Source organism: Leopardus geoffroyi, chromosome B3 (genome assembly GCF_018350155.1).
Source record: "Leopardus geoffroyi isolate Oge1 chromosome B3, O.geoffroyi_Oge1_pat1.0, whole genome shotgun sequence".
Taxonomy (NCBI): Eukaryota; Metazoa; Chordata; class Mammalia; order Carnivora; family Felidae; genus Leopardus; species Leopardus geoffroyi.
This window is the reverse complement of record NC_059337.1, coordinates 1,305,779-1,331,257: the sequence shown is the minus strand read 5'-3', so window position 1 is coordinate 1,331,257 and position 25,479 is coordinate 1,305,779. Positions and strand designations below refer to the sequence as shown.

At 55.7% G+C, this 25,479-nt stretch overlaps 1 protein-coding gene across 1 annotated transcript in view; it reads left to right on the top strand.

Moving 5' to 3' along the window:
- MTHFS (methenyltetrahydrofolate synthetase) overlaps window positions 1-20,797 on the top strand; it is a 34,687-nt gene extending 13,890 nt beyond the window's left edge. Inside the window, 2 exon segments of the mRNA XM_045452258.1 lie at window positions 20,422-20,475; window positions 20,478-20,797. Coding sequence (XP_045308214.1) covers window positions 20,422-20,475; window positions 20,478-20,647 — 224 coding nt within the window. The 3' untranslated portion in view covers window positions 20,648-20,797.
- The last annotated feature ends 4,682 nt before the right edge of the window (window positions 20,798-25,479 follow it).

Sequence of the window (25,479 nt, the reverse complement as noted above, 5' to 3'; positions counted from 1 at the left end):
TTGTGATTTGGTGCTTGTGAGTAAAGGGTTAATGCGGGTCCTGGGCCGGAATCGCGTTGGAGTGGATCTCGTCCCAGCACTGCTCTGGGGAGGCTGCGGAGTGAAGGTCCAGGTGGAATGTTATCCCTGCCTTGTCTGCTGTTGCTTCCGTACCCAGGTTGGGAGCCCTGAGTGGGCTGCCTTGGGTCTGGGCCTCCGTTCGTGTAAATCATCACGACTAAAAATAAAGCAACTGTGATTTTGGACGAGTTCCTGCATGTCATGTGTGCCCCTGTGGGGCTGGGGTGACGTCCACACGGACGGTTGGCCCTGCGGTCCTCACGTGGCTGCCTCCAGGGCACGTGGGCAGGTAATGACGTGGCCACATCACCTGCTCTGTTTTCCACTCCAGCACCCGTCCAGATGCCCTTTCCTTCCGGGCGCCCCATTCGCCCAGAGCGCGCCACGACCCGGCTGTCCTCTCTTCTCCTGGCATCTGCCGGGTGGGCACCATTGCTCACGGAGTGAGTGATCCCGGGAGGACTCCCGCCCTCCCGGGAAAGAGCTTGTGTCAGGTTGCTGTGTCTGAAAGTACGCTGGTCTTGGGGCTGAGAAGCTTTTCCTTCAGGCACCTTCTCAAGTACACACGCGGGAAGAACGGCGGGGCCTTCATCCGGGCACCCAGCGCGCTGGGGACGGGCTTCTTGGGGCTGTTCCGGAACCGACGGTCTGTCTCCTGCAGGACAGAACATACTGTCATCCCACACACCGCTCATTGCCTCCTGGTGAACGCCCAGCCCAGTAAGACGGCAGCTTCCTCGGGGGCCTCGGCCCATCGTTCTTGCCCAGCTGGGCTAGCCCGCCACCCGCTGTGTCCCGGCACAGGGGTCCAAGGTGCCACCCAACACTTTCTGTCACTAAAGGACGAGCCCAGGTGACAGACTCTCCACAGGTGGAACCTCTGCCATCTTGTATTCTGTTTGGGGAAAACGGGTTGTTTTTGCCATTTCCTTTCCTCTGCGTCCTTCTGCCTCTGGTCCCGGTGATTGCGCGTTCCCGTCTGTCCATTACCGTGAAATCATTCTTGAGCCTTAAATTCTCACTGGCGTTGTCCACATCACCTGTATCGACTTTACTTCCTGTAAAAGATAAAGTGAACATGCTTATTCTTCCTGGTTTTTATCAACATAACCTGGGATTTTGAAATCAATAATAGTCATAATTCAAAGATGTGTGTCTATTCGTTAAGGCATTGTGTTTTTCACATTTGATTATTTACTTACTGCATTAGTAAACTCAACTAATTTAAACTCAGCTCTAAAGTTGCACGGGTTCGTCATTCCCTGCTTCTGCTTTTAAGCTGTGCCTTCCTTATTATTGATTTCTGTGTTTTTATTAATGTCTTCACCAGATGGAGAATTCCTTTAATGTTTTTTCAGTGTGGTATTTTCAGAATGCTTCTTCTTCTTCTTCTTCTTCTTCTTCTTCTTCTTCTATTGATATCGTCTCTGTACATGTCAGTGGATTCTAGAATGGGGATTGAATTGTTGGGTCACCCTGGTTCTCCCGCTCGTGATTCTAGACCAGGGATCGGCCAACATTTCCCATCAGGTGCCGTGGCGTGAACGTTAGAGGCTGTGCAGGGGTCAGGCGGTGGGGCTCCTGGGCTGGTGAAGGCGGTCCTGGCTCCACCAAGGGGAAGGGTAGGACGGACGCCAGAGGAGAGCGGATGTTCAGACGGACAAGAAGCCCCTGCCGTACTCAGCCCAAGTATGAGTCGGGGCCGTGGCCGACTCCGTGTCGGACGCCGCAGGCCCGTTTCCTGAAGAAGCGTGCACGGCCTGCACACGGAGGTGAACTGTATTCTGTAGGTGCTGGGGGGTTCTGAGATACTTTAGCCGGGGGTGGGGGGCGCGACACGGACAGTCTGTGTTTTGGGAAGATTGTTCTGCCAGCCTTGAGGAGGACAGGACCAAGGAGACTGGGGGTGGGGCATCCCCGGGAACGTGATAGGACAGGAAGGGAAGTGACCGTCACTTGAAGAACGGAGAGGACACGTGAGCTCTGACACACACAGCGTGTGGTCTGTAGGCCTCGGTGACTGCCCACTCAGGGCCACTGAGGCCCAGCCCGGCTTTGCCACCAGGGTGGGTGCTATTCGCCCAGTCAGGGAGTGCAGGAGGGAGGAGTTGGGGAGTAGGTGCTGAGCCCCGTTGGAGGTGGTCCTGGGGCCTCTGGTAGGTAGCTCGTGGGAGGCCCAGATCGGGAGGTCGGGAGATAGGACCGGCTGGAGTGTGGTTGTGGGGCGAGCTCGCGGCTCTGAACAGAGGCTGGCCGGTGGACGATGTGTCTGATCTACACGGGCCAGACTGATTGCGCGTCCCTCTCTAGATGAGGTGGGTTTTTTTGGGTCACGTGTTTTTGAGATGATGTCTTAGATCAGCATAGGGTGTAAAAGTAGAGAGACGTCGTAAATACGCATTTGGAAACGGTTAGCTAAGGGAGACAGCGGAATCTCTGAGTACGTGGAGGTGGGGGTTGACAACGTGCTGGACGTCAGGGACCGCAGAGTTCCTTGCGCCTCTGCTTTGGCTACAAGAAAGGCGGGGTGCGACGGCCAGGGACTGTGTCTTTGGGGAAGGTGGGCTTCTGTCAGGGCTCCTACGATGGACGAGCGAGAGCTGCCCAGCCCCTCGCCCACCAGCCGTGGCGGCCGCCCCTTTCAGGAGGAATCGTGAACTTTGTGTCCTCGGTTCAGTTCGTGATAAAACCGTAAGGAAACGCAGATTTAACCAGCTGTCCCCGGGCAGAACACGCCTCTCTCAGGGACCCTCTGTGGGTTTAACAAGGAGAGTGAAAGATGCCGAAGGAAGCGATGATTTTACGTATTTGATTTCTGCTGGTGGGAAGGAGGCATGTCCACGCACAAGCAGCCCAGTCCCCACAGTGAGGACGTGGTCTTTGGACGAAAGAGCAGCCACAGGGGAGGCAAGGCCAGGCCATTAACCGTCCCGCGTGTCCCTGCTGCCAGTGCTCCCACGCTGCTGGTGCTCACGAACACACAAGGACAACGCAAACAGGGAGCCAAGTTCCTGTGTCATTCAGGAAGTAACTACACGCTCAGGGTAAACCACTTCGGTGGCTTAGTCAGGGACACGATGAAAAGTTACGTCCAACTGACCCGTTCCCCAGGTGTGAGTGCCGTGAACATGGCTGCTACCCTTCTCCGTCTGTGTGCGCTCATTTTTAAACATCTTATGCAGATGGGATCATACTCCACATTCTGTTTTATGTTTTGCTTTTTCACGTGTTAATGAACCTTAGAATTATCTTCATAGCTGCGCAGGGTGATCTGCCTTAGTGTTTCAGATGGTCGTGTAGCATCGATGTGCTCTAATTTTTTTAACCAATGCTCTGTTAATGGACATTTAGATTGCTTGCATTTTTTCAAATTTTTTAATTTTTAATTTTAGTGAGAGAGAGTGTGAGTAGGGGGCGGGGGGAGGGCAGAGAGAGAGAGAGGGAGAGAGAGAGGGAGGAGGAGAGAGAGGAAGAGAGAGAGAGGGGAGAGAGGGAGAGGGGGAGAGGGAGGGGGAGGGGGAGAGAGGGAGGGGGAGAGGGGGGAGAGAGAGAGAGAGAGGGAGGGGGAGAGGGGGGAGAGAGAGAGAGGAAGAGAGAGAGGGGGGAGAGAGGGAGAGGGGGAGAGAGGGAGGGGGACGGGGAGAGAGGGAGGGGGAGGGGGAGAGGGGGAGAGAGAGGGGGAGAGGGGGGAGAGAGAGAGAGGGGGAGAGAGAGGGAGGGGGACGGGGAGAGAGGGAGGGGGAGGGGGAGGGAGAGGGGGGAGAGAAAGAGAGGGGCGGAGAGGGGGAGAGGGAGGGGGGAGGGAATGAATCTCAAGCAGGCTCCACGGTCAGTGCAGACCCTGACATGGGGCTTGATCCCATGACCCTGGGATCATGACCTGAGCCTCAATCGAGAGCTAGACGCTCAACCGACTGAGCCATCCAGGCGCCCACCCCATTTTTAAAGATACTACCACGGCACGAGGAACATCCAGATATATTTCAGCTCACACGAATGCCTCCGTGGGGTCAGTTGCTAGCAGTGGAGTTTCCACACTGGTTTCAAAAAAGGCTAGGCCACCTCGCACACCCCCCACCATCACGGAAGAGCGTTTTTTTCCTTTCCCTGGATGGATGGATGGGTACAATAGTGGATGCACACGCACTCATGAGCACCTGTTGTGTACAACAGGTGGTGTCCTGGCAAGGAAGAGACGCGGTCTGTTGATGACGGAGCCGCGTGGAGGAGGGAATGGGGAGGTCGTGACGGGAGCGTTGGCCTCCGGGGACTGGCTCTGTCGCAGACTCGCTAGTGGGTGCGCGCAGCCCTCGCCCTCTCTGAGTCTCGGCCCCTCACCTGAGGATGTATCATGCTGCCCGGCTCACTGAAACGCCGAGAAGGCCGAAGAGAGTTTGTGTAGGGCTTTTCCACTGCCTAGCACACAGCAGGTGCTCGTCGATGGCGGTGATGACCCTCGCATGTAGCATGGTGGCCCCAGGCCCGGCGACAGCGCCCGCCACGGCGGCGTGCCCACAGCGCCCTGGGGGCCCAGGGTGGAGGGTGCTCCGGAAGGCGGAGCAGAGCCGTCTGTAAGCGTGAGTCGTAGTTCGCCGGGAGGTTGTGTCGGGGGAGATACGGTGAGTTTCTCAAGACGAGCGTGCTGGCGCAGGAAACCGAAACCCCACTCATACGTCAGAAAAGTTGGTTAATGGTCTCGGGAGAAATGCATTTATGCTGCTTGAATTCTCAGCCTTAGAAGTAACTTAGTGCTGACCTGTCTGTGTTTCTGGTTTCATTTTGAAGAAGTTATCGAAAGAGGAATTCCTCAGTTTTGTTTTAATTTCCTTTTTCGTCCTTTAAAGAATTACAGTGGTTAACGTGCATTCGCTACGGAAAATGTCAAATTATGTAACAAGCTGTATATTAAAAAAAATTTTTTTTGGATGTTTCTTATTTACATTTGAGAGAGACAGAGTGTGAGCAGGGGACAGGCAAAGAGAAGGAGTCACAGAGTCCGAAGTAGGCTCCGGGCTCCGAGCTGTCAGCACAGAGCCCGACGTGGGGCTCGAACCCACGAACCGCGAGATCATGACCTGAGCCGAAGTCGGACGCTCAACCGACTGAGCTCCCCAGGCGCCCCTGTGGGAAATAAATTTATTTACAACATTCAGCCGTCTTCAGGAATATGGCCACCTCCTCCGTTGTTCAAGGCTTTTATTCCGTATTCCTTTGTAGATGTTTTTGATTTGAGTCACATTGTTTCTGCACATTGCTTGTTGAGTGTATTCCTAATCAGTTGATATTTGTTGTTATTGTGAATAGGATCTTTCCATTATGTTTTCAAGCTGGTTATTTTTATTATATAGGAAAGCATAGGAACGTGGCTCAGATTTCCAGATGGAACTGGATGTCTCTGAAGTAATTTTAAAGTTATTTTTGTTGGGGCTCCTGGGTGGCTCAGTTGGTTGAGCGTCTGACTGCAGCTCAGCTCATGATCTCATGATTCGTGGGTTCAAGCCCCTGCATTGGGCTCTATGCTGACAGCTCAGAGCCTGGAACCTGCTTCGGATTCTGTCTCTGTCTCTGTCTCTTTCTCTCAAATATAAATAAACGTTAAACATTTTTTTAAGTTATTTTTGTCAACATTTTCTTAAGTTCTAGAAAATCAAATCTTAGAAAACTTAATTTCATAAGATACTTGCATCATTGATAACAGGTTTTCAAGGTGAGGTGTCCAAGACTTTTTTTTTTTTTTTTTTTTTACTTTATTGTCAAGTTAGCTAACATACAGTGTATACGGTGTAGTCTTGGTTTTGGGGGTAGATTCCCCTGATTCATCACTTACTTACGACACCCAGCGCTCATCCCAGCAGGTGCCCTCCTCAATGCCCATCACCCATTTTTAAAGGCTCCCAGATTTTAGAGGTTGAGATGTGCCGAGTGGTTTCCCCGATCTCCAGCAGGTGTCAGTGTTGGTCCGAGGTGGCGGTTTTAGCTGCGGGATCCCGCATTTACACATCCTTATTCCCGCAACACTGGGCATTGTCGAGCCGGAAGGGATACTGGAGATCATCCAAGTCAGCCCTTCCGTCTGGGAGCTGGCCTGGGTGGGGGGCGACCCGTCCAAGGTCACACGGTCCCGTGGGGTGAGACTGACATGACGGTGAGTGTCAGTCCCCAAAGTCACGGAGGAGGAGAAGGTGTCGCCCCAACATATTGAAGCTGTGTTTTGGCGGAGCGGAAGGGTGCTGTTCAGCGTGTTCGGGTGAGTGGGGACCCGCCCCTGGTGTCCGGAGCCCGGGGGCAGCCCGGAGGCCTGGCGCTCTCAGCAGCGCTCAGCCGTGTTGGCAGAGTGCGGGAAGAGCCGGCGGTTTTGTGACAAACCTTACGAGCAATGAAACCGCTTACCGAGGAATACTCTCCGGAGAGCTTTTTAAAATGGCAGAAAAAGGCCTGTTTCCGTTTTTTCCCGCGATCCCGAAGATGCCGTCCACTTGTTCCGTGACTTCCTCACGCGTGGCCCCATCTCCTTGTCCCACAGCCTGCGCGCGTGGAGCCCTGCTCTTTCCTTCGCTTCCCCCTTGGAGGCTGAGCACGGGGCTCCCTGGCTCAACCTGCAGAATTCGGAGGAGTTCTTGCCCTGGCGCCCGAGGCCCCTCTAGCGTGCTCTGTGTGCCTCCTTCGGCCACCTTGCTCCTGTTCCCCGGGTGGGCCCTTCCACGGGGAGCCAGTCCCGGCCCCGCACACGCTCGTGCTCTTCCAGCTCTGTGCCTCTGCCTGTTCTCGCTCCTGTCTCTCCACCCTGACCCTCAGCCTCCTCCTCTCCCTCCCCCGGCCGGTACCACAGGCCACCCCCTCGGTCAGGTTTCCCCGGGCGCGCCCCCTCCTCTGTGGACCCCAGCATCCTTCGTTCCCCACTTTCCTTCCTACCTTGTCACTAGGTCACCCTAGTACAGTTACTTGTGTTCACACGGTTTCTTGGGCAGACCTGTAGCTGTCCAGGGTGCTGTCCTGCGTCCTCTGGGCCCCGCAGACAGGCTGTCCTCACGGCGAGCTGTTCCCAAGTGTCACCGATTCACGTGGTTGCAGCGGATCTCGAGAGCTGCCGTCTTCGGAATCCTTGCTGTCCTTCCTGCCACGCTGCCCTGGCAGGTTTGGGGAACATTCGGGGCTTCGGGAGCGTTTCTCCCGCGCCAGGAGATGTATCAGAGCAGATGACAGGGGCATCTGGAGTGCGAAACGCACTCGGGAGCCACCAGGAAAGGACGTTCCGTGAACACCAGCTAACTGTACACACTGCTATTCGGAAGTCACGGGCGACTGTCTGTCCGGCTTGCTCCGCGTGGCGCAGCCTGGTGTCAGCCAGGAGGCAGGCCCTCCGCGGGCGCGGGAAGACGGCCGGCGGAAGAAATATGGCGTCCCTGCAACTTTATCTTAGTTAAGTGCGCTGCACCGCAAAGTTTGCGGGACCCTGAAGTGCTTGCCTGACGTCTTGGTAAAACAAACTGTGGAAGCCAGGGAGAAGTTTCCATCTTGCTAACGAGCTCTTACGGCTCGGGGGTCATGCAGAGCGGTAGTTACTTAGAATGGCGACTTTGAGTGCTCAGCCCCTAAAAAGCGAGGACAATAGAAACGGCTCCAGGAGCACCCAGACGTTTCCGTATCTGAAGAACTCACTCTTTGCTGTTCCCGAGCCCAGCCTCTCACGACCCTGGGCCGCCTGCCACGGTCCCCCGACGCGGCCCGGCACCCACGTTCTTACTCGGTTTTCCCGTTGTGGTAAAAACGCACACGCTCAGCCGTCTTCAGGTGCCCGGCTCAGTCATGTGAGGTACACGTAGTGTTGTAAGACGGACACCCGAAACTTTTCCTCTGGCAAAACCGAAAGGGTGCCCCTTAAACAGCTCACTCTGCCCGCTGCCCCAGCCCTGGGGCCCATGGCCGCCATCTGCTTTCTGTCTCCGAATGTGACTTCTTTAGTTTTTAGAAAATGTTCATTTACTTTGAGAGAAAGCACAAGTAGGGGAGAGGCAGGGAGAGGGAGAGAGATTCCCAGGCAGGCTCCGCGCTGGCAGCACAGAGCCTGTCGTGGGGGCTCGATCCCATCACCCTGGGATCGTGAGCTGGGCCGAAATCGAGAGCTGGACGCTCAACCGACCGAGCCACCCGGGCGCCCCTGAATTTGACTACTTCAGATACTTCGTGTAAATGGAATCATGCAGTGTTTGTTTTTCTGTGACTGGCTTCATTTATTTATTGACTGTACCGGACACATATACAAGGAATTGTCCTCAGAATCCTCAGAATCACTGAGCTTTGGTTGTAAACAGATCTGAGAAACTGAAGAGCTCTATCCGCTCACTTGACAGATGGAGGAGGAAAATCGGGCGACCAGAGGTTGCCTAAAGTTAGCAGAAAACCACATGAAGTTCTGTAACATCTTTTCAGTTTTCTAGGACGTTTTAAGGTCCGACTGGTGGTCAACAGCAGTGTAAGTATCCCAAGATCAGAGCCAGAGGAAATGTCACATTCAGAAAGGGACACTTGGATCAAGCTGTTGCCGCTGGTCCTATTTTCTGCCAAGCATCGTTGCGTATCGACAATAAAGCAGTTTAATTCTTTTTTTCCAACAACGTTTACTTTGGTCGATATCTACCAAGATAGGATAAGCTGAAGGATAGTTTTATTTGTTTATCTTTTTCCTTTTTAAACCGGGAGATGTCACAAAGCCGGATGTAGCAAACTTTTCCCGTAAAGGGCCAGATAGTTAACATTTGGGGGCTGTGTGTGCCCCACGATATCTGTTGTAACGATTCAGTGCTGCTGCTGTAACGTGAACGCACAGCGTGACTGTGTTCCATAAAACTTTATTTACAAAACAGGCAGTGGCCAGATTTGACCCCCAGGCTGTGCTTCACCCACCCCATAGCCAGGTGGCCGGGCGTCGCTTCTGCGTGTTTTGGCCTTAGCACCTTGCGGGCTGGCTCTCATATAGGAGACACTTGTGGTTGTTCATGGGGATGGTGATGATGATTTAAAAAATGTAATTTTGGGGCGCCTGGGTGGCGCAGTCGGTTAAGCGTCCGACTTCAGCCAGGTCACGATCTCGCGGTCCGTGAGTTCGAGCCCCGCGTCAGGCTCTGGGCTGATGGCTCAGAGCCTGGAGCCTGCTTCCGATTCTGTGTCTCCCTCTCTCTCTGCCCCTCCCCCGTTCATACTCTGTCTCTCTCTGTCCCAAAAATAAATAAACGTTGAAAAAAAAAATTAAAAAAAAAATGTAATTTTTTACATTTGTGATCAAATAGTCACTTCCTACTGACTTTTAATAATTTAATAAGTTTGGGAGTTATTCCCTACATACCATGCTAGATAGCTTTACGATATAATAAAAAGTATACCTAAGAAAATAGCCAACGTGTCTAAAGTACATCTTTGAAAGAAGACTCAAAATTTTTCTGAGTATTCATAAAGATATTTCTTTTTCTAAAGGAAAATTATATATTTCTAAAGGAAAATATATGTACATATTCTAAAGGAAAATTGTATGTATATTTCCTTGCATAAATATAAGGAAATAAACCCAACTCGCAAATCTGGAGGGAACCGCCAGTCACAGCTGTAGGCAAACCTTTGCTGGGTCCCTTTGCTCGGCACCTCGGGACCCACCCGCTGTCTGTCACGTCCACTTGCTTGGTGCCTGGGGAGGTCCACCTGTATGGACGACAAGTCCTTGTCCTGGTCTCCGGTTCTGCAGCCAGCGGACGGCACCGCGGGGACCAGGAGCGGAGAGTGAGTGGGGCGTGTCCTCCCTCCTGCCCCTGGCCGCAGTGCCTCGACTGCCGAGAGCCGCCCTCCGGTCAGGCGGCCCCTCCAACTGCAGCTCCTTGGGGCCTACGGTCCTGCCCCTCCCACTCCCACCCCTTGACCTCCGGGCCTGGGAGTGGTCAAGGCTTCCCGGGCAGCACCACTCTGGGGGCCACCCGTCTCTACTGCTCTCTTTCCTGTCCCCGGTTCTGTGTGCTGCCTGCCCCTCGCTGCGGCCCTCACCCGACCGGTGCAGTGTCGTGTCCACCTGACTGGTCCCCCCAACCCTAAGGCAGGCGGGTAGCAGGCTCACTGCCCAGGCAGGAAGCAACGAGCTTGCACCTGTAGTAAGAGCCAGGAAGTCGGAGTTCAGTCCCAGCTCTTGTCCTACCAGCTCTGTGCCTCCGGGCGGGCTACGTGGTCTTGTTGAGCCTTGGTTTTCCCGTTGCAGAAAGGGGACGGTAGTGTCTCCCTCTCGGGACCGCTGGGGACATTCAGTGAGGTCGTGCCCGTGAAGTGCCGTAGCACAGGGTCTGGCACACACGTGGTTCTAAGTGGCAGAAGGGACTTCCGTTTTCCTTCGTTTGCCGACAGACTCTCCTCCAAGGATCCTTGGTGAAGGGGAAGGCCACGGGGGACAGGGGAACTCCTTTCTGTGACCCCCCGTCTCAGGGACTGTGTGTGTACTAGAGAGGCAGCCGGCTCCCGCTGCGCTCAGGACCGGCTCCTGTGGGTGTCTCTGGTGGGCCCATTCCCAGCTGGGACAGCAGGTGGCTGTAGAGAGTCACAGTTGCAGGTGGTTTGGCCTGTAGGAGATCCGCGTAGCGTTACAGTTGTTTAGATTACTTGAAAAGAAACGACTCTCAGAGTCAGAACGAAGAGAAGAGGTGTTCTGCACTCCCGGAGTGTAACGAAGGCAGCAATTATTGGGCACGTACTAGTTTCTTCATACGGACGTTTATCTCTTCCGTGACTCTTACTACAGATGGTAGGATTTCCATGTTAGGGAGAAGAAACAGACTTTTAGAAGATAAGTAGTTGGGCATTTTTCTCGGCTAGTGACTGGTAGTCCGGGGATTCACACGCGCGTGTCCTCTCTAGAAGCACACTCCGCTGCCGTGTCACTCCACCTCCAAGGCTCTGGTCCGGGAAAGTGGATGCTCTAAAAGGGTTCTGATAAAAATTGGGGTTATATACGAATGTGGTGAAAAAGTCCAACAGTGCAACAGGATGGGGCGAAAGCGTGAAGCGTCCTTCTCATCCAAGGCCTCCTGTGGCTGGTTTCTTTCTCCAGAGCCAATCTCTGTTGCCGGCTTTCTTTGGATCCTTCCTGACATACCCTAATAGGGGTTTACCAGCATCCTGGGAAGGAGGGTGATTGTCTTTACGGCACATCTCAGCCTGACTTCTGTCCAGTTGTGCTCAGTGTTTCCTAGGCTCTCTGGGTTGGGTGGGCAGAGCGGGGCTCTCTGGGTTGGGGGGGCAGGGAGGAGGGCTTTCTGGGTTTGGTGGGGGGGGTGGGGGGGAGGCTCTCTGGGTTGGGTGGGTGGGGAGGAAGGTGGCTCTCTGGGTTGGGGGGGTGGGGAGTGGGGCTCTCCGGGTTGGGTGGGTGGGGAGGAAGGTGGCTCTCTGGGTTGGGGGGGTGGGGAGTGGGGCTCTCCGGGTTGGGTGGGTGGGGAGGAAGGGGGCTCTCTGGGTTGGGGGGGCAGGGAGGAGGGCTTTCCGGGTTTGGTGGGGGGGGGTGGGGGGGGAGGCTCTCTGGGTTGGGTGGGTGGGGAGGAAGGTGGCTCTCGGTTGGGGGGGTGGGGAGGGGGGCTCTCCGGGTTGGGTGGGTGGGGAGGAAGGGGGCTCTCTGGGTTAGGGGGGGCGGGGAGGGGGACTCTTCAGGTTGGGGGGGGGGGGAGGGGGACTCTCCAGGTTGGGGGGGGCAGGGAGGGGGACTCTCCAGGTTGGGGGGCGGGGAGGGGGACTCTCCAGGTTGGGTGGGGGAGGGAGGGAGGCTCTCTGGATTGGGTGGGTGGGGAGGAAGGGGGCTCTCTGGTTGTGGGGGCGGGGAGGGGGGCTCTCAGGGTTTGGTGGTGGGGGTGGGGGGAGGGAGGCTCTCTGGGTTGGGTGAGTGGGGAAGAAGGGGGCTCTCTGGGTTTGGGGGGGTGGGGAGGGAGGGTCTCCAGGTTGGGTGGGTGGGGAGGAAGGGGGCTCTCTGGGTTGGGGGGGTGGGGAGGGGGACTCTCCAGGTTGGGTGGGGGAGGGAGGGAGGCTCTCTGGATTGGGTGGGTGGGGAGGAAGGGGGCTCTCTGGGTTGGGGGTGTGGGGAGGGGGACTCTCCAGGTTGGGGGGCGGGGAGGGGGACTCTCCAGGTTGGGGGGGGGGCAGGGAGGGGGACTCTCCGGGTTGGGGGGGGGAGGGAGGCTCTCTGGATTGGGTGGGTGGGGAGGAAGGTGGCTCTCTGGGTTGGGGGGGTGGGGAGTGGGGCTCTCCGGGTTGGGTGGGTGGGGAGGAAGGGGGCTCTCTGGGTTGGGGGGGGCGGGAGGGGGACTCTCCAGGTTGGGGGGTGGCAGGGAGGGGGACTCTCCGGGTTGGGGGGGCGGGGGAGGGGGACTCTCCAGGTTGGGGGGGGAGGGAGGGAGGCTCTCTGGATTGGGTGGGTGGGAAGGAAGGGGGCTCTCTGGGTTGGGGGGGCGGGGAGGGGGGCTCTCAGGGTTTGGTGGTGGGGGTGGGGGGAGGGAGGCTCTCTGGGTTGGGTGAGTGGGGAAGAAGGGGGCTCTCTGGGTTTGGGGGGTGGGGAGGGAGGGTCTCCAGGTTGGGTGGGTAGGGAGGAAGGGGGGCTCTCCGGGTTGGGGGGGCGGGGAGGGGGGCTCTCCGGATTGGGTGGGTGGAGGACGCCTTTGCTGAGGCTCCCAGCAGCTAAGTCCCCATATACTATTCCTGCATCTCTAGCCTTTTCTGGAAGGGTCTAGATTCCTGCCATCCCTACCTTCTCCATTTCAACACAGAGTGCATTTCACAGGGCCAGCTGAAAGCCTTGAACTCGAAAACACCTAGGTGTAAATATAAGGCTTGCCAAGGTTGTCTTGTGACGTGACTGCCTAGTTAGCAGACTAGCGGTGACCGGTCATGCCTGGGCACAACCCTGCACGTGGCTTCCTTCTGTACCCGGTACCGTCACGACACTTGTAGTCTCTGTGTTTTGACGCAAACGTCAGGTCCTGTGTTCAAAGAAAGGATCTTAGAGGAACAACACGGAAACGACCAGTCACACGACAGTTTGTGTCTTTCCAAGATGATTTTTACATCTTTTGATTCTGTGTTTTTCACGTTTGCCTCCACGAGGGGATTCCCGAATGGCCGAAACCCATTGTGACCAAACACAGCAGAAGCAACGAAGATGCATTTGCAGTGGAATTAAAGAAATGGCTGTCTGCCTTAGCTGGTTTAGTCAAATACTCTTTCAGAGTGGTACGGAATTGTAGGGAAAGAAATGTTCAAAAAACCCAACTTTTAAATGTAATCGGAGGTTGAGTATTTGTGACGCCTGTGATCACGAAAATGGTTTATTCTCCTGCTCTACGCTCGTACCACGACAAGGGAGTCAAGCGGCCGTGCCCCCGTCTGGTTTCTGAGGCAACCCCGACGTGAGCTCAGGGCGTGTGGGACTGATTTCTGAGAGTTGTGCCGTGTGCGCTGTCTTGACTGTGTTTGACGGTCCCACTGCCTCGTGTTCCAGAAGCGTGTCGGATGCCAGTGCGCGTGTCTCCGTGATTGGCTGCGGGGCCTCGGGGGGGCGCATGCGGCAGCTGGTTATGACAGCTGGGGGACTCTGCGTTCGCATACGCCCATCTGTCTTCGATGGCAGGTCAGGGTGGCTCTGAGTGACGCTTCGCCGCTGCCGGGAACCGGTGCTAGGACACGGCCCGGGTACCCTGTCCGGCAGCCTGCACGCTCGGCCCCTCGACACGTGCCTTTTCCATGTCCCTCCGTCCCTTTGCCGACCCCACTTGAACCTTTAGCAGCAGGAATGGTGTGTGCTGAGTCACCACCCACCTGGACAGCAAGCCCTCCGCTGGGTCTCTTAGGAGCTGGCCGCCCTCGGGGAGGAATGTGACCTCTCTGGGCACGGAGCTCCAGCTCTTCATCCATCAAATGGGGACGGCAGCCCTGCACTCCTGCCTCACCGGGCGGGCGTGCCGAGCAGCTGATTGCGCTCCCTCTTCTCTCCCCGGGGCGCCGCGTGGTGCCCACTGCGTCCGTTTTTGTGCTCTGTCTTCTCTTCCAGCAGCTGGACTCTGGATAAGGCTCAGGTGTTGCATACGGGACGGTAGCGACTTCTCACTCTACCTGTTACTGTTCTTTCTTTCCCGGCAAACAACCGAACTAGCGTCCCTCCGGGGAAAGGAGAAAACGGTTCCCAGAAGGTGGGGAAAGGATTCCTCCTCCTCTTTTTTTATTATCATTAATAATAAGGGGGAGGAGCAGAGGGGGGAACAAAAGATCCAAAGTGGACTCCGTGCTCACGGGAGTGAGTCCTATGCGGGGCCCGAACCCACGAACCGTGAGATCGTGACCTGAGCCGAAGTCAGAGGGTCAAGCGACTGAGCCACCCGCGTGCCCCGGATCCTTCCTCCTTAACGGACCGGGGCCGTGTCACCGTGTAGGACAAGAGCTGGTCGCACCAAATCTCACGTGCAGGGAGGGCTGCCTGGCGTCTGGCTGAGGCTCGTTGACGTGATGATGTGGGGACCAGACAGGTAGATACAAAGACCGGTGGCCCCTGCAGGCGGGAGGCCTTGCGGCCGTGGGAGCATTGGGGTGGTGGTGGTGAAGGCGGGGGTACCCACCTGGTCAGGGAATTTGGGCGTTGCCTTTGAGTCACTGTGGTGGACTAAAGGTCTCTGAGAGGGAAGAGTGAGGACGGGGACCGCACCTGAGGCTGGGTTGGGGTCAGCGGGGCCAGGCGGCGGGCGCCCGGCTGGATGTGCGGGGGAACCGGCACCCACAGAGCGACAGGTGGAAGCGAGCGCCCTGCCAGCCGCGTGGGGGCCCCTGGGAGTGGATCCGCACTCCCGGACCCGCAGGAAGAGGGGGGTGGATAGACGCCCATGAGGCTGGAGTTCGATCTGCACAGCTTGTTCGGATGCTCAGCACCTGCAGCAGGGTTGGGGCAGAGGGAGCTGGGCGGGCCGACAGGATGCTCTGAGCAGCCTGGGATGAGGGTCTGAGTTCAGGGTGCCCGAGGGGGGCTGGGGCTTAGCTGCTGCCCCCTTGGCCAGAGCTCAAAACGACATTTTGTGAAGGTGGCCTGAATCCTCGGTGCTGGCTTCATGCGTTCGGGGCTGAGTCCCCCTCCGGCGTTTTCCTTCAGGGCCTGGTTCCGCTTCTTTGTCGACGAAGCTTCTGCAGCTCAGTGTCCTCACTCCCCGCTGAGCGCGCCCTCGCCCCCGCGATTTCCTCCTGTGCCCAATCTGATGGACGTGTTCCCGGCCCTCCTCGCCCTTCCTGCCAGCGCTCTGCTCCCTTCCTCCTGAATATCTTCCCTCGTGCTCTACGACGCGGCAGCACCCCGCAGCCTGCCGCCAGACCCGGCCCGCCGCCTGTCTCTGCGGGTAGAACGTTACGGGAGCACAGCCACGCCCGCCCGGGTTCGCATCTTCCGTGGCTGCTCTCGTGGCACCTGGCAGAGCCGAGTGGTTTGTGACAGAGACCCCGTGGCCCGTGAAGCCTGAACGACTTTGTGTCTGGCCCTTCACGGGGAGTTTGCTGACCCTGTGCTCTGACATCCCTCGGCCCCGGTTTCCTTCCGCACCCGGAGCCGAGAGAGCGTGTGAGACTGGCTCAAAGTCACTCCAAGTGAAGAAGCTCCCCCCACCTGGCGAGAGCGAGTGAGACCAGCTGAGCCTCGGCTGACTCCAGGAAGTTGTTTTCCTGCCCTTCTGTCCCCTCTCTGCCGTCTCCTCCTCCAGCCGCCTGGAGGCGACGCGCTGGAATTCTGCCTTCTCTCCCTCTGTCTCTCTTCTGCGTTCACTTGGTGGAAACACCCATCTTCTCTTGGTTTTCCCTTTGTAGCTTTGCCTTTTCTTAACATTTTTAAGATTTTATTTTAGAAAGAGAGAGAGAAAGAGGCAGAGAGACGGGGAGGGAACGCCAGGCGGGCTCCACACTGTCAGCACAGAGCCCGACGCGGGACTCGAACTCACGAAACCGTGAGATCATGACCTGAGCCGAAATCAAGAGTCGGGTGCTTAACCGACTGAGCCGCCCAGGCGCCCTGTTTGCCTTTTTTTTTTTTTTTTAATGTGGTAAATAACACATAACACGAGATCCTCCCCCTTAACAGAAGTGTAAGCGTGCGGTCCGCGTTAACTGCGGCCTCGGCTGCGTCTGTCACCCTGCGTGGCCGGAACTTCCGCGCACCGCACGGCGGCCCCGTTTCTCCTCCCAGCCTCCGGCAGCACCCTTGTGCGCCCCGCTGCCGTGAGCCTGGCTCCTTCAGACGCCTCCTGTGAGCAGAATCTTGTAGCATTTGTCCCTCTGCGCCTGGTGTATCTCTCTGGACCCGATGTCCTCCGGCTTCTTCCAGGTTGTGGCAGGTGGCGGGTCTTCCTTTTTCATGGCTGAGTAGTATTCCGGCGCCGGGCCGCAGTCTGTTTATCCTTTCGTCCGTCAGCCGGCATTAGGGGTTTCTAGCTCTTAATTGTTGTCAGTGGTGCTGCTCTGGACACGGGGGTGCAAACACCTCTTCAAGACCCCGATTTCAGGGTTTTTTCCTTTGGCTGAATACCCCAGAAGTGGGCGGCTAGATGTTCTTCTAATGTTTTAAGGAAACTCTACTGTTTTCCATCGCAGCTGTACCTTTTTCTATTCCCAGCAGCAGTATACGAGGGTTCCAGTGTCTCCCACGTCCTCACCAACACTTACATATTCTGCTGTTTCTCTTTTTTTAAACGGACGTCCTAGCAGGTGTGAGGTGGTGTCTCATGGCGGTGTGGATTTGCGTTTCCCTGATGATGAGTGACGTTGAGCATCTTACTCTGTGCCCGTTGGCTCCAAAACGGAATCAGGAGACATAGGAAATGTGCACAGTTAGTTACTGGTAACAAAATTACATCACTGATCAAAAAACTCCCAACAAACACAAAGGCCAGGGCCAGGTGGATCACAGGCCAATTCTACCAAGCATTTAAAGAGTTCTCCTGAAACTATTCCACGAAGAAAAAGAGGGAGGAAACCTTCCGAATTCATTCTACCGAGAGGTCAGCATCACCCAGATAATAAAACCAGGCAAAGATACTACAAAAATGGAAAATTACAGACCAATGTCCTCGATGAACACAGAAGCAAAATCCCGCAACAAAATATTAGTAACCATATTCAACAACACATTAAGTGGATGATTCACCAAGATCAAGTGAGACTTGTTCCAGGGATCCAAGAATGGCTCAGTATTTGCAAAGCAGGCCACAGGATGCACCCATTAACAGAACGAGGGATAAAAACCATATGATCATCTCAGCTGCAGAAAAACCACGTGACAAAGTACAACATCCAGCCGTGGTAAAAACGCTCAACAAAGTAGGGTTAGAGGGAACATTCCTCAACACGATACAGGCCGTGTATGAAAAACCCATAGTCAACATCATCCTCAGTGGGGAAACCTGGGAGCTGTTCCCCTAAGGTCAGGAACAAGGCAGCGATGTCCACTCTCACTGTTCAAGACAGGACTGGGAGTCCTGGCTGCAGCACACAGACAAGAAAAAGGAGTAAAAGGCATCCAAATTGGTAAAGAAGAGGCAAAACTGTCTTTGGAGATGATACGATGCTATACGCAGAAAATCCCGAAGGCTCCCCTGAGCATCTACTGGGACCTGTGAAGGAATTTGGTAGAGTCCCGGGGTACACGGTTGATACACAGAAGTCATGCACCTGTGGGCCAGCGCTGGCCTTCCCTGGAGAAGCGTCTGCTCAAGGCCTCTGTCCTTCCGGTAATCGGGTTGTTTGCTGTCTGAAGCTGGAGGGATCGCTTAGTCTTTACCTCTGGAACCTCCGTGCCGCTACCGGGCCAAGTCCACACTCACGCCCTCTGCTGCCCCTCTGTGTGAGCCTCCTGCCCTACTTACTCCCTCCGCATCACTCCGCCCCTGCCAGCCTTCCCTTTCTGAAATCTCCACGGACCTAACTCGGACACGTCCTCGAAAACCCGCGTCAAGGCAGAGTTCGCGTGGATCCTCCCCTGACCGCCCGGCCAGCCGGGCGCCTCTCTGCTGAGGTCTCCAGCACTTCCCGTCCCCGTTGCCTTCGGGCAGTTGGCAGAGGTGGCTGTGTTGTGTCTGATTGGGTGCTGCACACGTGCTAACCCCCAGCTCCTGAAGGGGAGGAAGCAATCCTCTGGGGGTGCTTCACACAAGGCGCCTTGACGCGCTGTGAAGAGGCAGGAAGCCCGGAAAAGACGAGCGCGCGTGCGTCCTAAGTATAGACGACAGAGCTCAGCTTGCAGCCCGAGGGTGGTCTGGCAACAAGAAGGGACATGGAGGGAGCCAAGTGTAAGTGCACAACAGGAGAAAGGTAACGGTCAGTGACCAGGGCCTCTCTGCGAATTTGGATGGGAATAGACCAGCAGGTTTGTGCGGAGGGACAGAAGGACACGACCGTCCTCGGAGCCGGGCTCTGCTGGAGTTCGGCAGGTGTGGGCCGGCGGGTGTGGGCTGGGAGCCAGAGAGAAGCCAAGTGCACCTCGTGGCTCCGCAGGGCGCAGAGCGGCTGTTGGCCGTGGGGGCCGGACTGGCTGCCCTCTGGACGTTCCTGCTCCCGACACCCTGTTTCAGACGGTTCGTGGCTTCCAACCCTGGTGTGTTCCCGGCAGCAGTGCTGCAGAAGGGGTCAAGGCAAGCCCTGGACGCCCTTCCGGAGGCCGAGGACCAGTATGGGAGGGCCCCCGGCACGCCCCTGAGTTGGACCCGTGGGGTGGCTCTGGAGCAGCGCGGGTCCGTCAGTCCTCCCTGGACAAGGCCGCAGGGACCCTTCCATGGGCCTCCCGAGCCCTTGAGATTCTCCACCTCATGGTCCTCACCGCCTTCTTCATGAGACCCCCTCACACCTTCCCCCGTGGCCGGGTCTTTACAGCCTCGAGGACCCCGCCTTCCTGCCTGAGCCCCAGCCTACTCGGTCTTGATGACGCTGTGGCCGGCTCCGATCCCTGTGGCCCCTGGGAAGGTTCCAGCCAGAGGGCCGTTATGGGGACCTATTTCATACCTTTGGAGCACCCCTGGTAGGCCAAAGCCTGTGGTCATGTGAATCCGGGAAACCAGACGACCAGGCAGGCCTTGCCTCTCTGGTGGGAGGGCAATGAAATTTGCAGGTGGCGTGGCCCTCTTCCTGCCCACTGCCCTGGGGAGCAGCTCTGTCCTTTCTGGCTTTTTTCTGACCCTCTCTTGCCCCTCCTGGGACATGGGCCCCCTAGCCTGGGAGGCACGCAGGATCGTACGGACACTTAAAAGAAGAAAGGAAAAAAGTTCTTAGGCCCCATCCATGGAATTCTCTTTAGGTGTGGATGGGGTCTGGGAATCTGCATTTTTTGTACTTACAGTTGACCCTTGAACTACTTGAGGGTTAGGGGCGCTGACCTCTACACACAGTTGAAAACACATACAACTTCTGACTCTTCCAAAACTTAACTTCTCACAGCATGCTGTTGACCAGAAGCCTTGTGATGACACAGTTATCGCATGTTCTGTGTGCATTGTGTACTGTTCCCGTACAGTGAAATAAGCCAGAGAAGAGAAAGTCATAAGGAAGTCAGTAAGTCATAATTAAGAAACCATAAGGAAGTGGGGCTCCTGGGCGGCTCAGTCGGTTAAGTGTCCGACTTCAGCTCAGGTCATGATCTCGCGGCTCGTGAGTTCGAGCCCCGCGTCGGGCTCTGTGCTGACAGCTCAGAGCCTGGAGCCTGCTTCGGATTCTTTGTCTCCCTCTCTGCCCCTACCCTGCTTGTGCTCTGTCTCTCTCTCTCTCAAAAATAAACATTAAAAAAAAAAGAAACTGTAAGGACGAGAAAATACATCTGCAGTACGGGACCGTATTGGGAAAAGCCATGTAACAGTGGACTTTCCACAGTTCAAACCCATGTTGTTGAAGGTACACACAGAAGGGCGTCTGGAAGGATGATTGACGGACTTAACTGAATTGCCGAGTAATTTTTATTTCCTTCTTTGACCCTGTGCTTGTGGTCGTATAGTTCTTTAGAAATCGGAGAGAGGGGGGTGCCTGGGTGGCTCAGTCAGTTGAGCGTCCGACTTCGGCTCAGGTCATGATCTCTTGGTCTGTGAGTTCGAGCCCCGCGTCGGGCTCTGTGCGGACACCTCGGAGCCTGGAGCCTGCTTCGGATTCTGTGTCTCCTCCTCTCTGCCCCTCCCCCGCTCACGCTCTGTCTCTCTGTCTCAGAAATAAATAAACATAAAAAAAATAAATAAAATTTAGAAATCGGAGAGAGGCTAGACACCATCCGAAAGCAGGAACCAGATCCGCGAGTGGTCCGTCACTTTCGGAAACCGTTAACGCTCTTCTGTGTGTTCGTCTCTTCCACAGGGGGACTTGATCTCATCTTTGTGCCGGGTCTTGGGTTTGACAAGCATGGCAACCGCTGGGGAGGGGCAAGGGCTACTACGACTCCTACCTGACGCGCTGTCTGCAGCAGCGGGACTCGAAGCCCTACACCATGGCCTTGGCGTTCCGAGAACAGATGTGCCTCCGGGTCCCCGTGGACGAACACGACGTGAGGGTGGATGAAGTCCTTTACGAAGACTCCACGTAGATCCCGATGCCTGCAGCCCAGAGAAAAGCAGAATACGTGTTTCCTCTCGTCACGAGGTAGCGTGCGTTTTGCCCACTCGTGGTGAATATGGACTGCATTGTTTCTAGTGGAATTGCAAACGCCTCACATTAAAGCATCTTCCAAAACCAATAGTGGAATGTTACTTAAAGTGGAGGCTGTCACACGTGATGTTCTGCGTAACTTCCTGCCGTCAGTGTGGCGGGCTGATCGTTCTGCTCTGCAGCTTAAGCTAGATGTGTGTGAGGACCTGTGTCCGGCTCGGGGCGCCTGGAAGGTAGACCCCCCCACCCCCAGCCCACACCCGGTTTCAGCGAGCCCTGTCTGGACCGGTCAGTCTTTGGTGGGCGGGGCGCGGGAGACTAGGCAGCTGCTAATTGCTTTGTCGGGCTTTGCTCTGCGTACAGAGTTCCCCAAGAATATTCTAACACTTCATCATGACTGCATTTGCTCGCCCTGAGATTTTACATCTGACACTTTGTAGCTTTTGATGGTTCGTGGACCGAGACCTTTTATGATTTAAATACTTTAGTTCCGTCTCTGCTGTGCCGTGCGCCGGTCCCTTCCGAGTCTAAGATCTGATATCCTGTCAGAAATTGTGTGTTTGCTTGCGGTGTCTGCTTTGGAAATGAAGTTTGCCGCGGGCTGGGGGCTGGCAGATGGCATCACAGCGAGGGAAGACTTGGGCGGCTTCCTAGACGCCGCTCTCACACACCCGGCGCCCAGCACGTGCGGGTCCTGTGGAGCGCGTGTCCGTCCCCTCCCCTCCGTTGTCCTGTCGTCCCTTCTGTCCGGGCTCTTAGCACTCCACTTTATGTCTCTAACCACGGTCCCACGTGACCTCACAGAACACGGATGTGATCGGGAGGTGGCCCTGCTTGGAGCCTTTCGGTGGCTGTTTGGGGCCCACGGGGTAACAGCCAGGTGGCTTCCCCGTGCGAAGCCCCCGGCCGGCCGGCACAAACGTCTGTGCACGTCCCCGAGCAACACGGGCTTCTCCTGCCCCTTACACCTGTCGAGTGTGCTCTCTCCTCTGGCCTTTCTTCTTTTGTCCAACCCGGAACTCCTGCCTATCCTTCAGGCTCCCCCAGGCCCCCTCTCCGTGAGGCCTCCCCCACCCCCAGGCCCCCTCTCCGTGAGGCCTCCCCCACCCCCAGGCCCCCTCTCCCGTGAGGCCTTCCCCCCCCCCAGGCCCCCTCTCCTGTGAGGCCTTCCCCTCCCACCAGGCCCTTTCTCCCGTGAGGCCTTCCTCCCCCCCAAGACCCCCTCTCCCATGAGGCCTCCCCCACCCCCAGGCCCCTCTCCCGTAAGGCCTTCCCCCCCCAAGACCCCCTCTCCCATGAGGCCTCCCCCCAGGCCCCGGACGGAGTTAACACCTCCTGCACTTGTGTAAACCCCCTGGTCACTGTCCTCCTTGTCATGTTGACACGTCTGTCCCTTCAGACGGCTCCGGAGGGGCGGGTGATACCATCACTCATACTTAGCGGACGCCTGCACGTATAGTCCGTGTTTGAGGACTTTTTTGAATGAGTTAATTAAACATCCAGAAAGGTTTCACTTAAAACATGGATCCATATTCTTTGGACAATAGCATATGACTTGGTGTTTTATGCACAAAAGTAAAAATACTTTAAAACGTGAGATTGGTGAGATTTGGGAAAGGGTCTCCTGCCTGGGAAGGGTGGCCCTGGTGACCGGAATGGGCAGGGGTCATCGTGCAGAGGGTATTGGGAAGGGAGCACCCCAAGGATGCAGGTGGCTCCCTTCAGGGCAGACTCAGACGCTGAGGACAGGCCTCAAACCCGGGCCGAGCCAGCACGATAAGGGGCGTGGTGAGGGGCAGCCCCGGTGTGGGAGGAGTGGCGACCAGATCTGAGCAGAGATGGTTCTTAGCCTTGGGAACTGGAGACACATCGGAGCCCCGGCGTCTGTCTCCGACGGCTGCCTGTTCTCTAGAAGCGTGTGTCATTTAACTAGAAGGCCACCTCTGTCCGGCTCTAGTCTGCCCAGCAGATGTCAGTAAGAAGAGTGCACGCGCAGCCAGGACAGTGATGAGCGTGGGCGGGTCTAGGTGTGGACGGCCTGGTGCGTCGTCCTGGCCCCCGTTCTCCGTGTTTCCCGCAGAGATCATGAATTCAGTTACGCTGCACTTTAATCAGATCACGCCTTTGCATGCTTGCTTCCTCGTGAGCCGATGAGCTCCTCGTGGGTGGGTTCTCTGTGGCGTGTGGGGTTCGCTGCAGTCCCCAGCACAGGATAGACTCCAATAAGCTCCTGACGGAGGAACTGGCATGCGGGCTCCCTGTCTTGTGCCCTTGCTGCTTTATGCGCTGGTCCCGATCTGCTGCCGAGATTCTGCCCCTTCAGCGTTGTCCCCGGGTCGGATTCTTCTAGAACGCGGTCTCTGTTGCTGTGGTTTCACGGCCTTCCTGGACCCCTCCACGTGTGGATCACGAGGTCTGCGCCCTTGGCCTTACGCGTGCCCTCCACGCACCTCGTGGTCTTTCTCCCTCCCCACCGCCTGCCCGTTGAAGGGCCATGTCTCATCCCTGGGAGCCCCCACCCCAAACACTGGTTGATACGCTTGGAAATAAGTAACAGATTCCCTTCCAGATACTACCTTATGCGTTTTAGCAGACAGGCACTAGTGAAAGAGGAGAGATTGAAACAGTCTGTTGTCTGTAAATTGTGCAGCACTTAATTTCTTTTATTTTTTAATGTTTGTTTATTTTTGAGAGAGACAGAGAGAGAGAGTGAGCAGGGGACGGGCAGAAAGAGGGACACACAGAATCCAAAGCAGGCTCCGAGCTGTCAGCACAGAGCCCGATGCGGGGCTCGAACTCATGAACCGTGAGATCGTGACCTGAGCCGAAGTCGGACGCTCAACCGACTGAGCCCCCCAGGAGCCCCTGAAGTACTTAACTTCTAAAAGGGAAAGAGGTGTGATGGAAATTTTTTGTTTTTGAAAACCTTGTTTGAATCCCTTCTGAGTGATTGAAATGCCTGCTTCTAATCTCAGTTTATTCTAGCGTTTGGTTTTCAGGGCTCTGGTCGCTTTCCAGTTCTGCAAGGAACTTCTTGTGATACACACGGCATACACTGGACACGGAATCTGGAAGTATTTTCATCACTGCACTGGGCAGAGACGGTGCATGCTGCTGTCGGCCACATGCTGTGGTTCCTGTCCGTCCTGCACCTGCGAGAGTGGTGGCTTCCTCTGGTATTTCCAAGTAAAACTTTCTAATTTTTTTTTTTATTTATTTTTGAGAGAGCGTGAGTCGGGGAGGGGCAGAGGCAGGAGACAGAGGATCCAAAGCGGGCTCCGCGCTGGGAGCGCAGAGCCCGATGCGGGGCTCAAACTCACGAACTAGGAGGCCGTGACCTGAGCCGAAGTCCGATGCTTAACTGGCTGAGCCACCCAGGCGCCTGTTAACGGTTCCTCCGAAAGTATTTTACCCTGAGAAAGAGAAATGTAGGGGAACCAAAATATTTTTCATGGTATTTCCTGTCATAAAATACCGTGAACATTCTGTTCCGTCTTCAAGGTGTCCATCTGATAAAATTGGCGATGTCGTCGTGGCGGGGCGCATTCCTTGTCCGTGCGTTCCGGGGATGCCGCTGCTGACGCCTTTACCGGGGGCCCACCCGGCTCTCCTTGCACACCGGTTCCGGCCGAGGTGATCCCCTCCACGGCTTGACCTACGTAGTTTGTCCTAAAACATGGCCTTTGTCAAAACACGTACTAATCTTGAGACCTCTATCCTCCTCACTACTTAATTTCGTTAATATCCGGACTCTTCCGTTCTCGGGGCGACGCCATAAGCTGGGACGTGCCGGAAACATCTGTCCTCTTACCCAGCCCCCCCCCCGCCCCCCACTGAAAAGTGTATTCCTGAACTTCTTGTTACTTCTTCTGCCGTGTTTTTTCCCTGTTGCCTGGTAGTACTTCCTGGCAAAATAAGATGGTTTTTCTCCCCCCCTCAACCATTTCACGAGTATTTCAATACTCGCATTGAATATTTCAACATTTCACCATGTTTCCACGGCAGGAAGAACAGTGTTTTCTAGATGGTATGCTACTTGCTTTTTGCTCTTAAAAGAGTCCTAAGCAGGGCGCCTGGGTGGCACGTTCGGCACGTCAGCTGATTCTGGGTCTAGATGAAAAAAGGTCGTGGGGCGCCTGGGTGGCTCAGTCGGTTGGGCGTCCGACTTCGGCTCAGGTCATGATCTCGCGGTCCGTGAGTTCGAGCCCCGCGTCGGGCTCTGGGCTGACGGCTCAGAGCCTGGAGCCCGTTTCCGATTCTGTGTCTCCCTCTTTCTCTCTGCCCCTCCTCCGCTCATGCTCTGTCTCTCTCTTTCTCAAAAATAAATAAACGTTAAAAAAAAAAAAAAAAAGTTGTGACACTTTTTCTTCCCCCTCCACATCTCTTTTCATTTTATCCCCGTCTCCGCTGCCCGCTGTGGCTGTTTTCCACCTCAACACTCGGACGACATCTGAAGGAGATCCATTGTGTTTCCTGGTTTTGATTATTGTGTGTCCTGTGAATATCTTCCTTATGCTTTTAATCTTTTGTTTTAAAAGTGTGCTTTCAAAGCAGACAATTTTCTCAACGGTGAATCGGATCCCAGAGAGTTCACTTTACTATAAACGGTGAACATTTATTTGGTTTATCACGGAGAAGTAACCTGTTCAGGAGTGAAATGCGGAGTGTTTATTTCCGCCCGCGCCTGGAGGCAGAGAATGCTGTGGTGTTCTGGAGATCTGGGTTGGGTACGTGTGGACGTGGGCGCTGTGGGAGAGATGCACTGCCTAA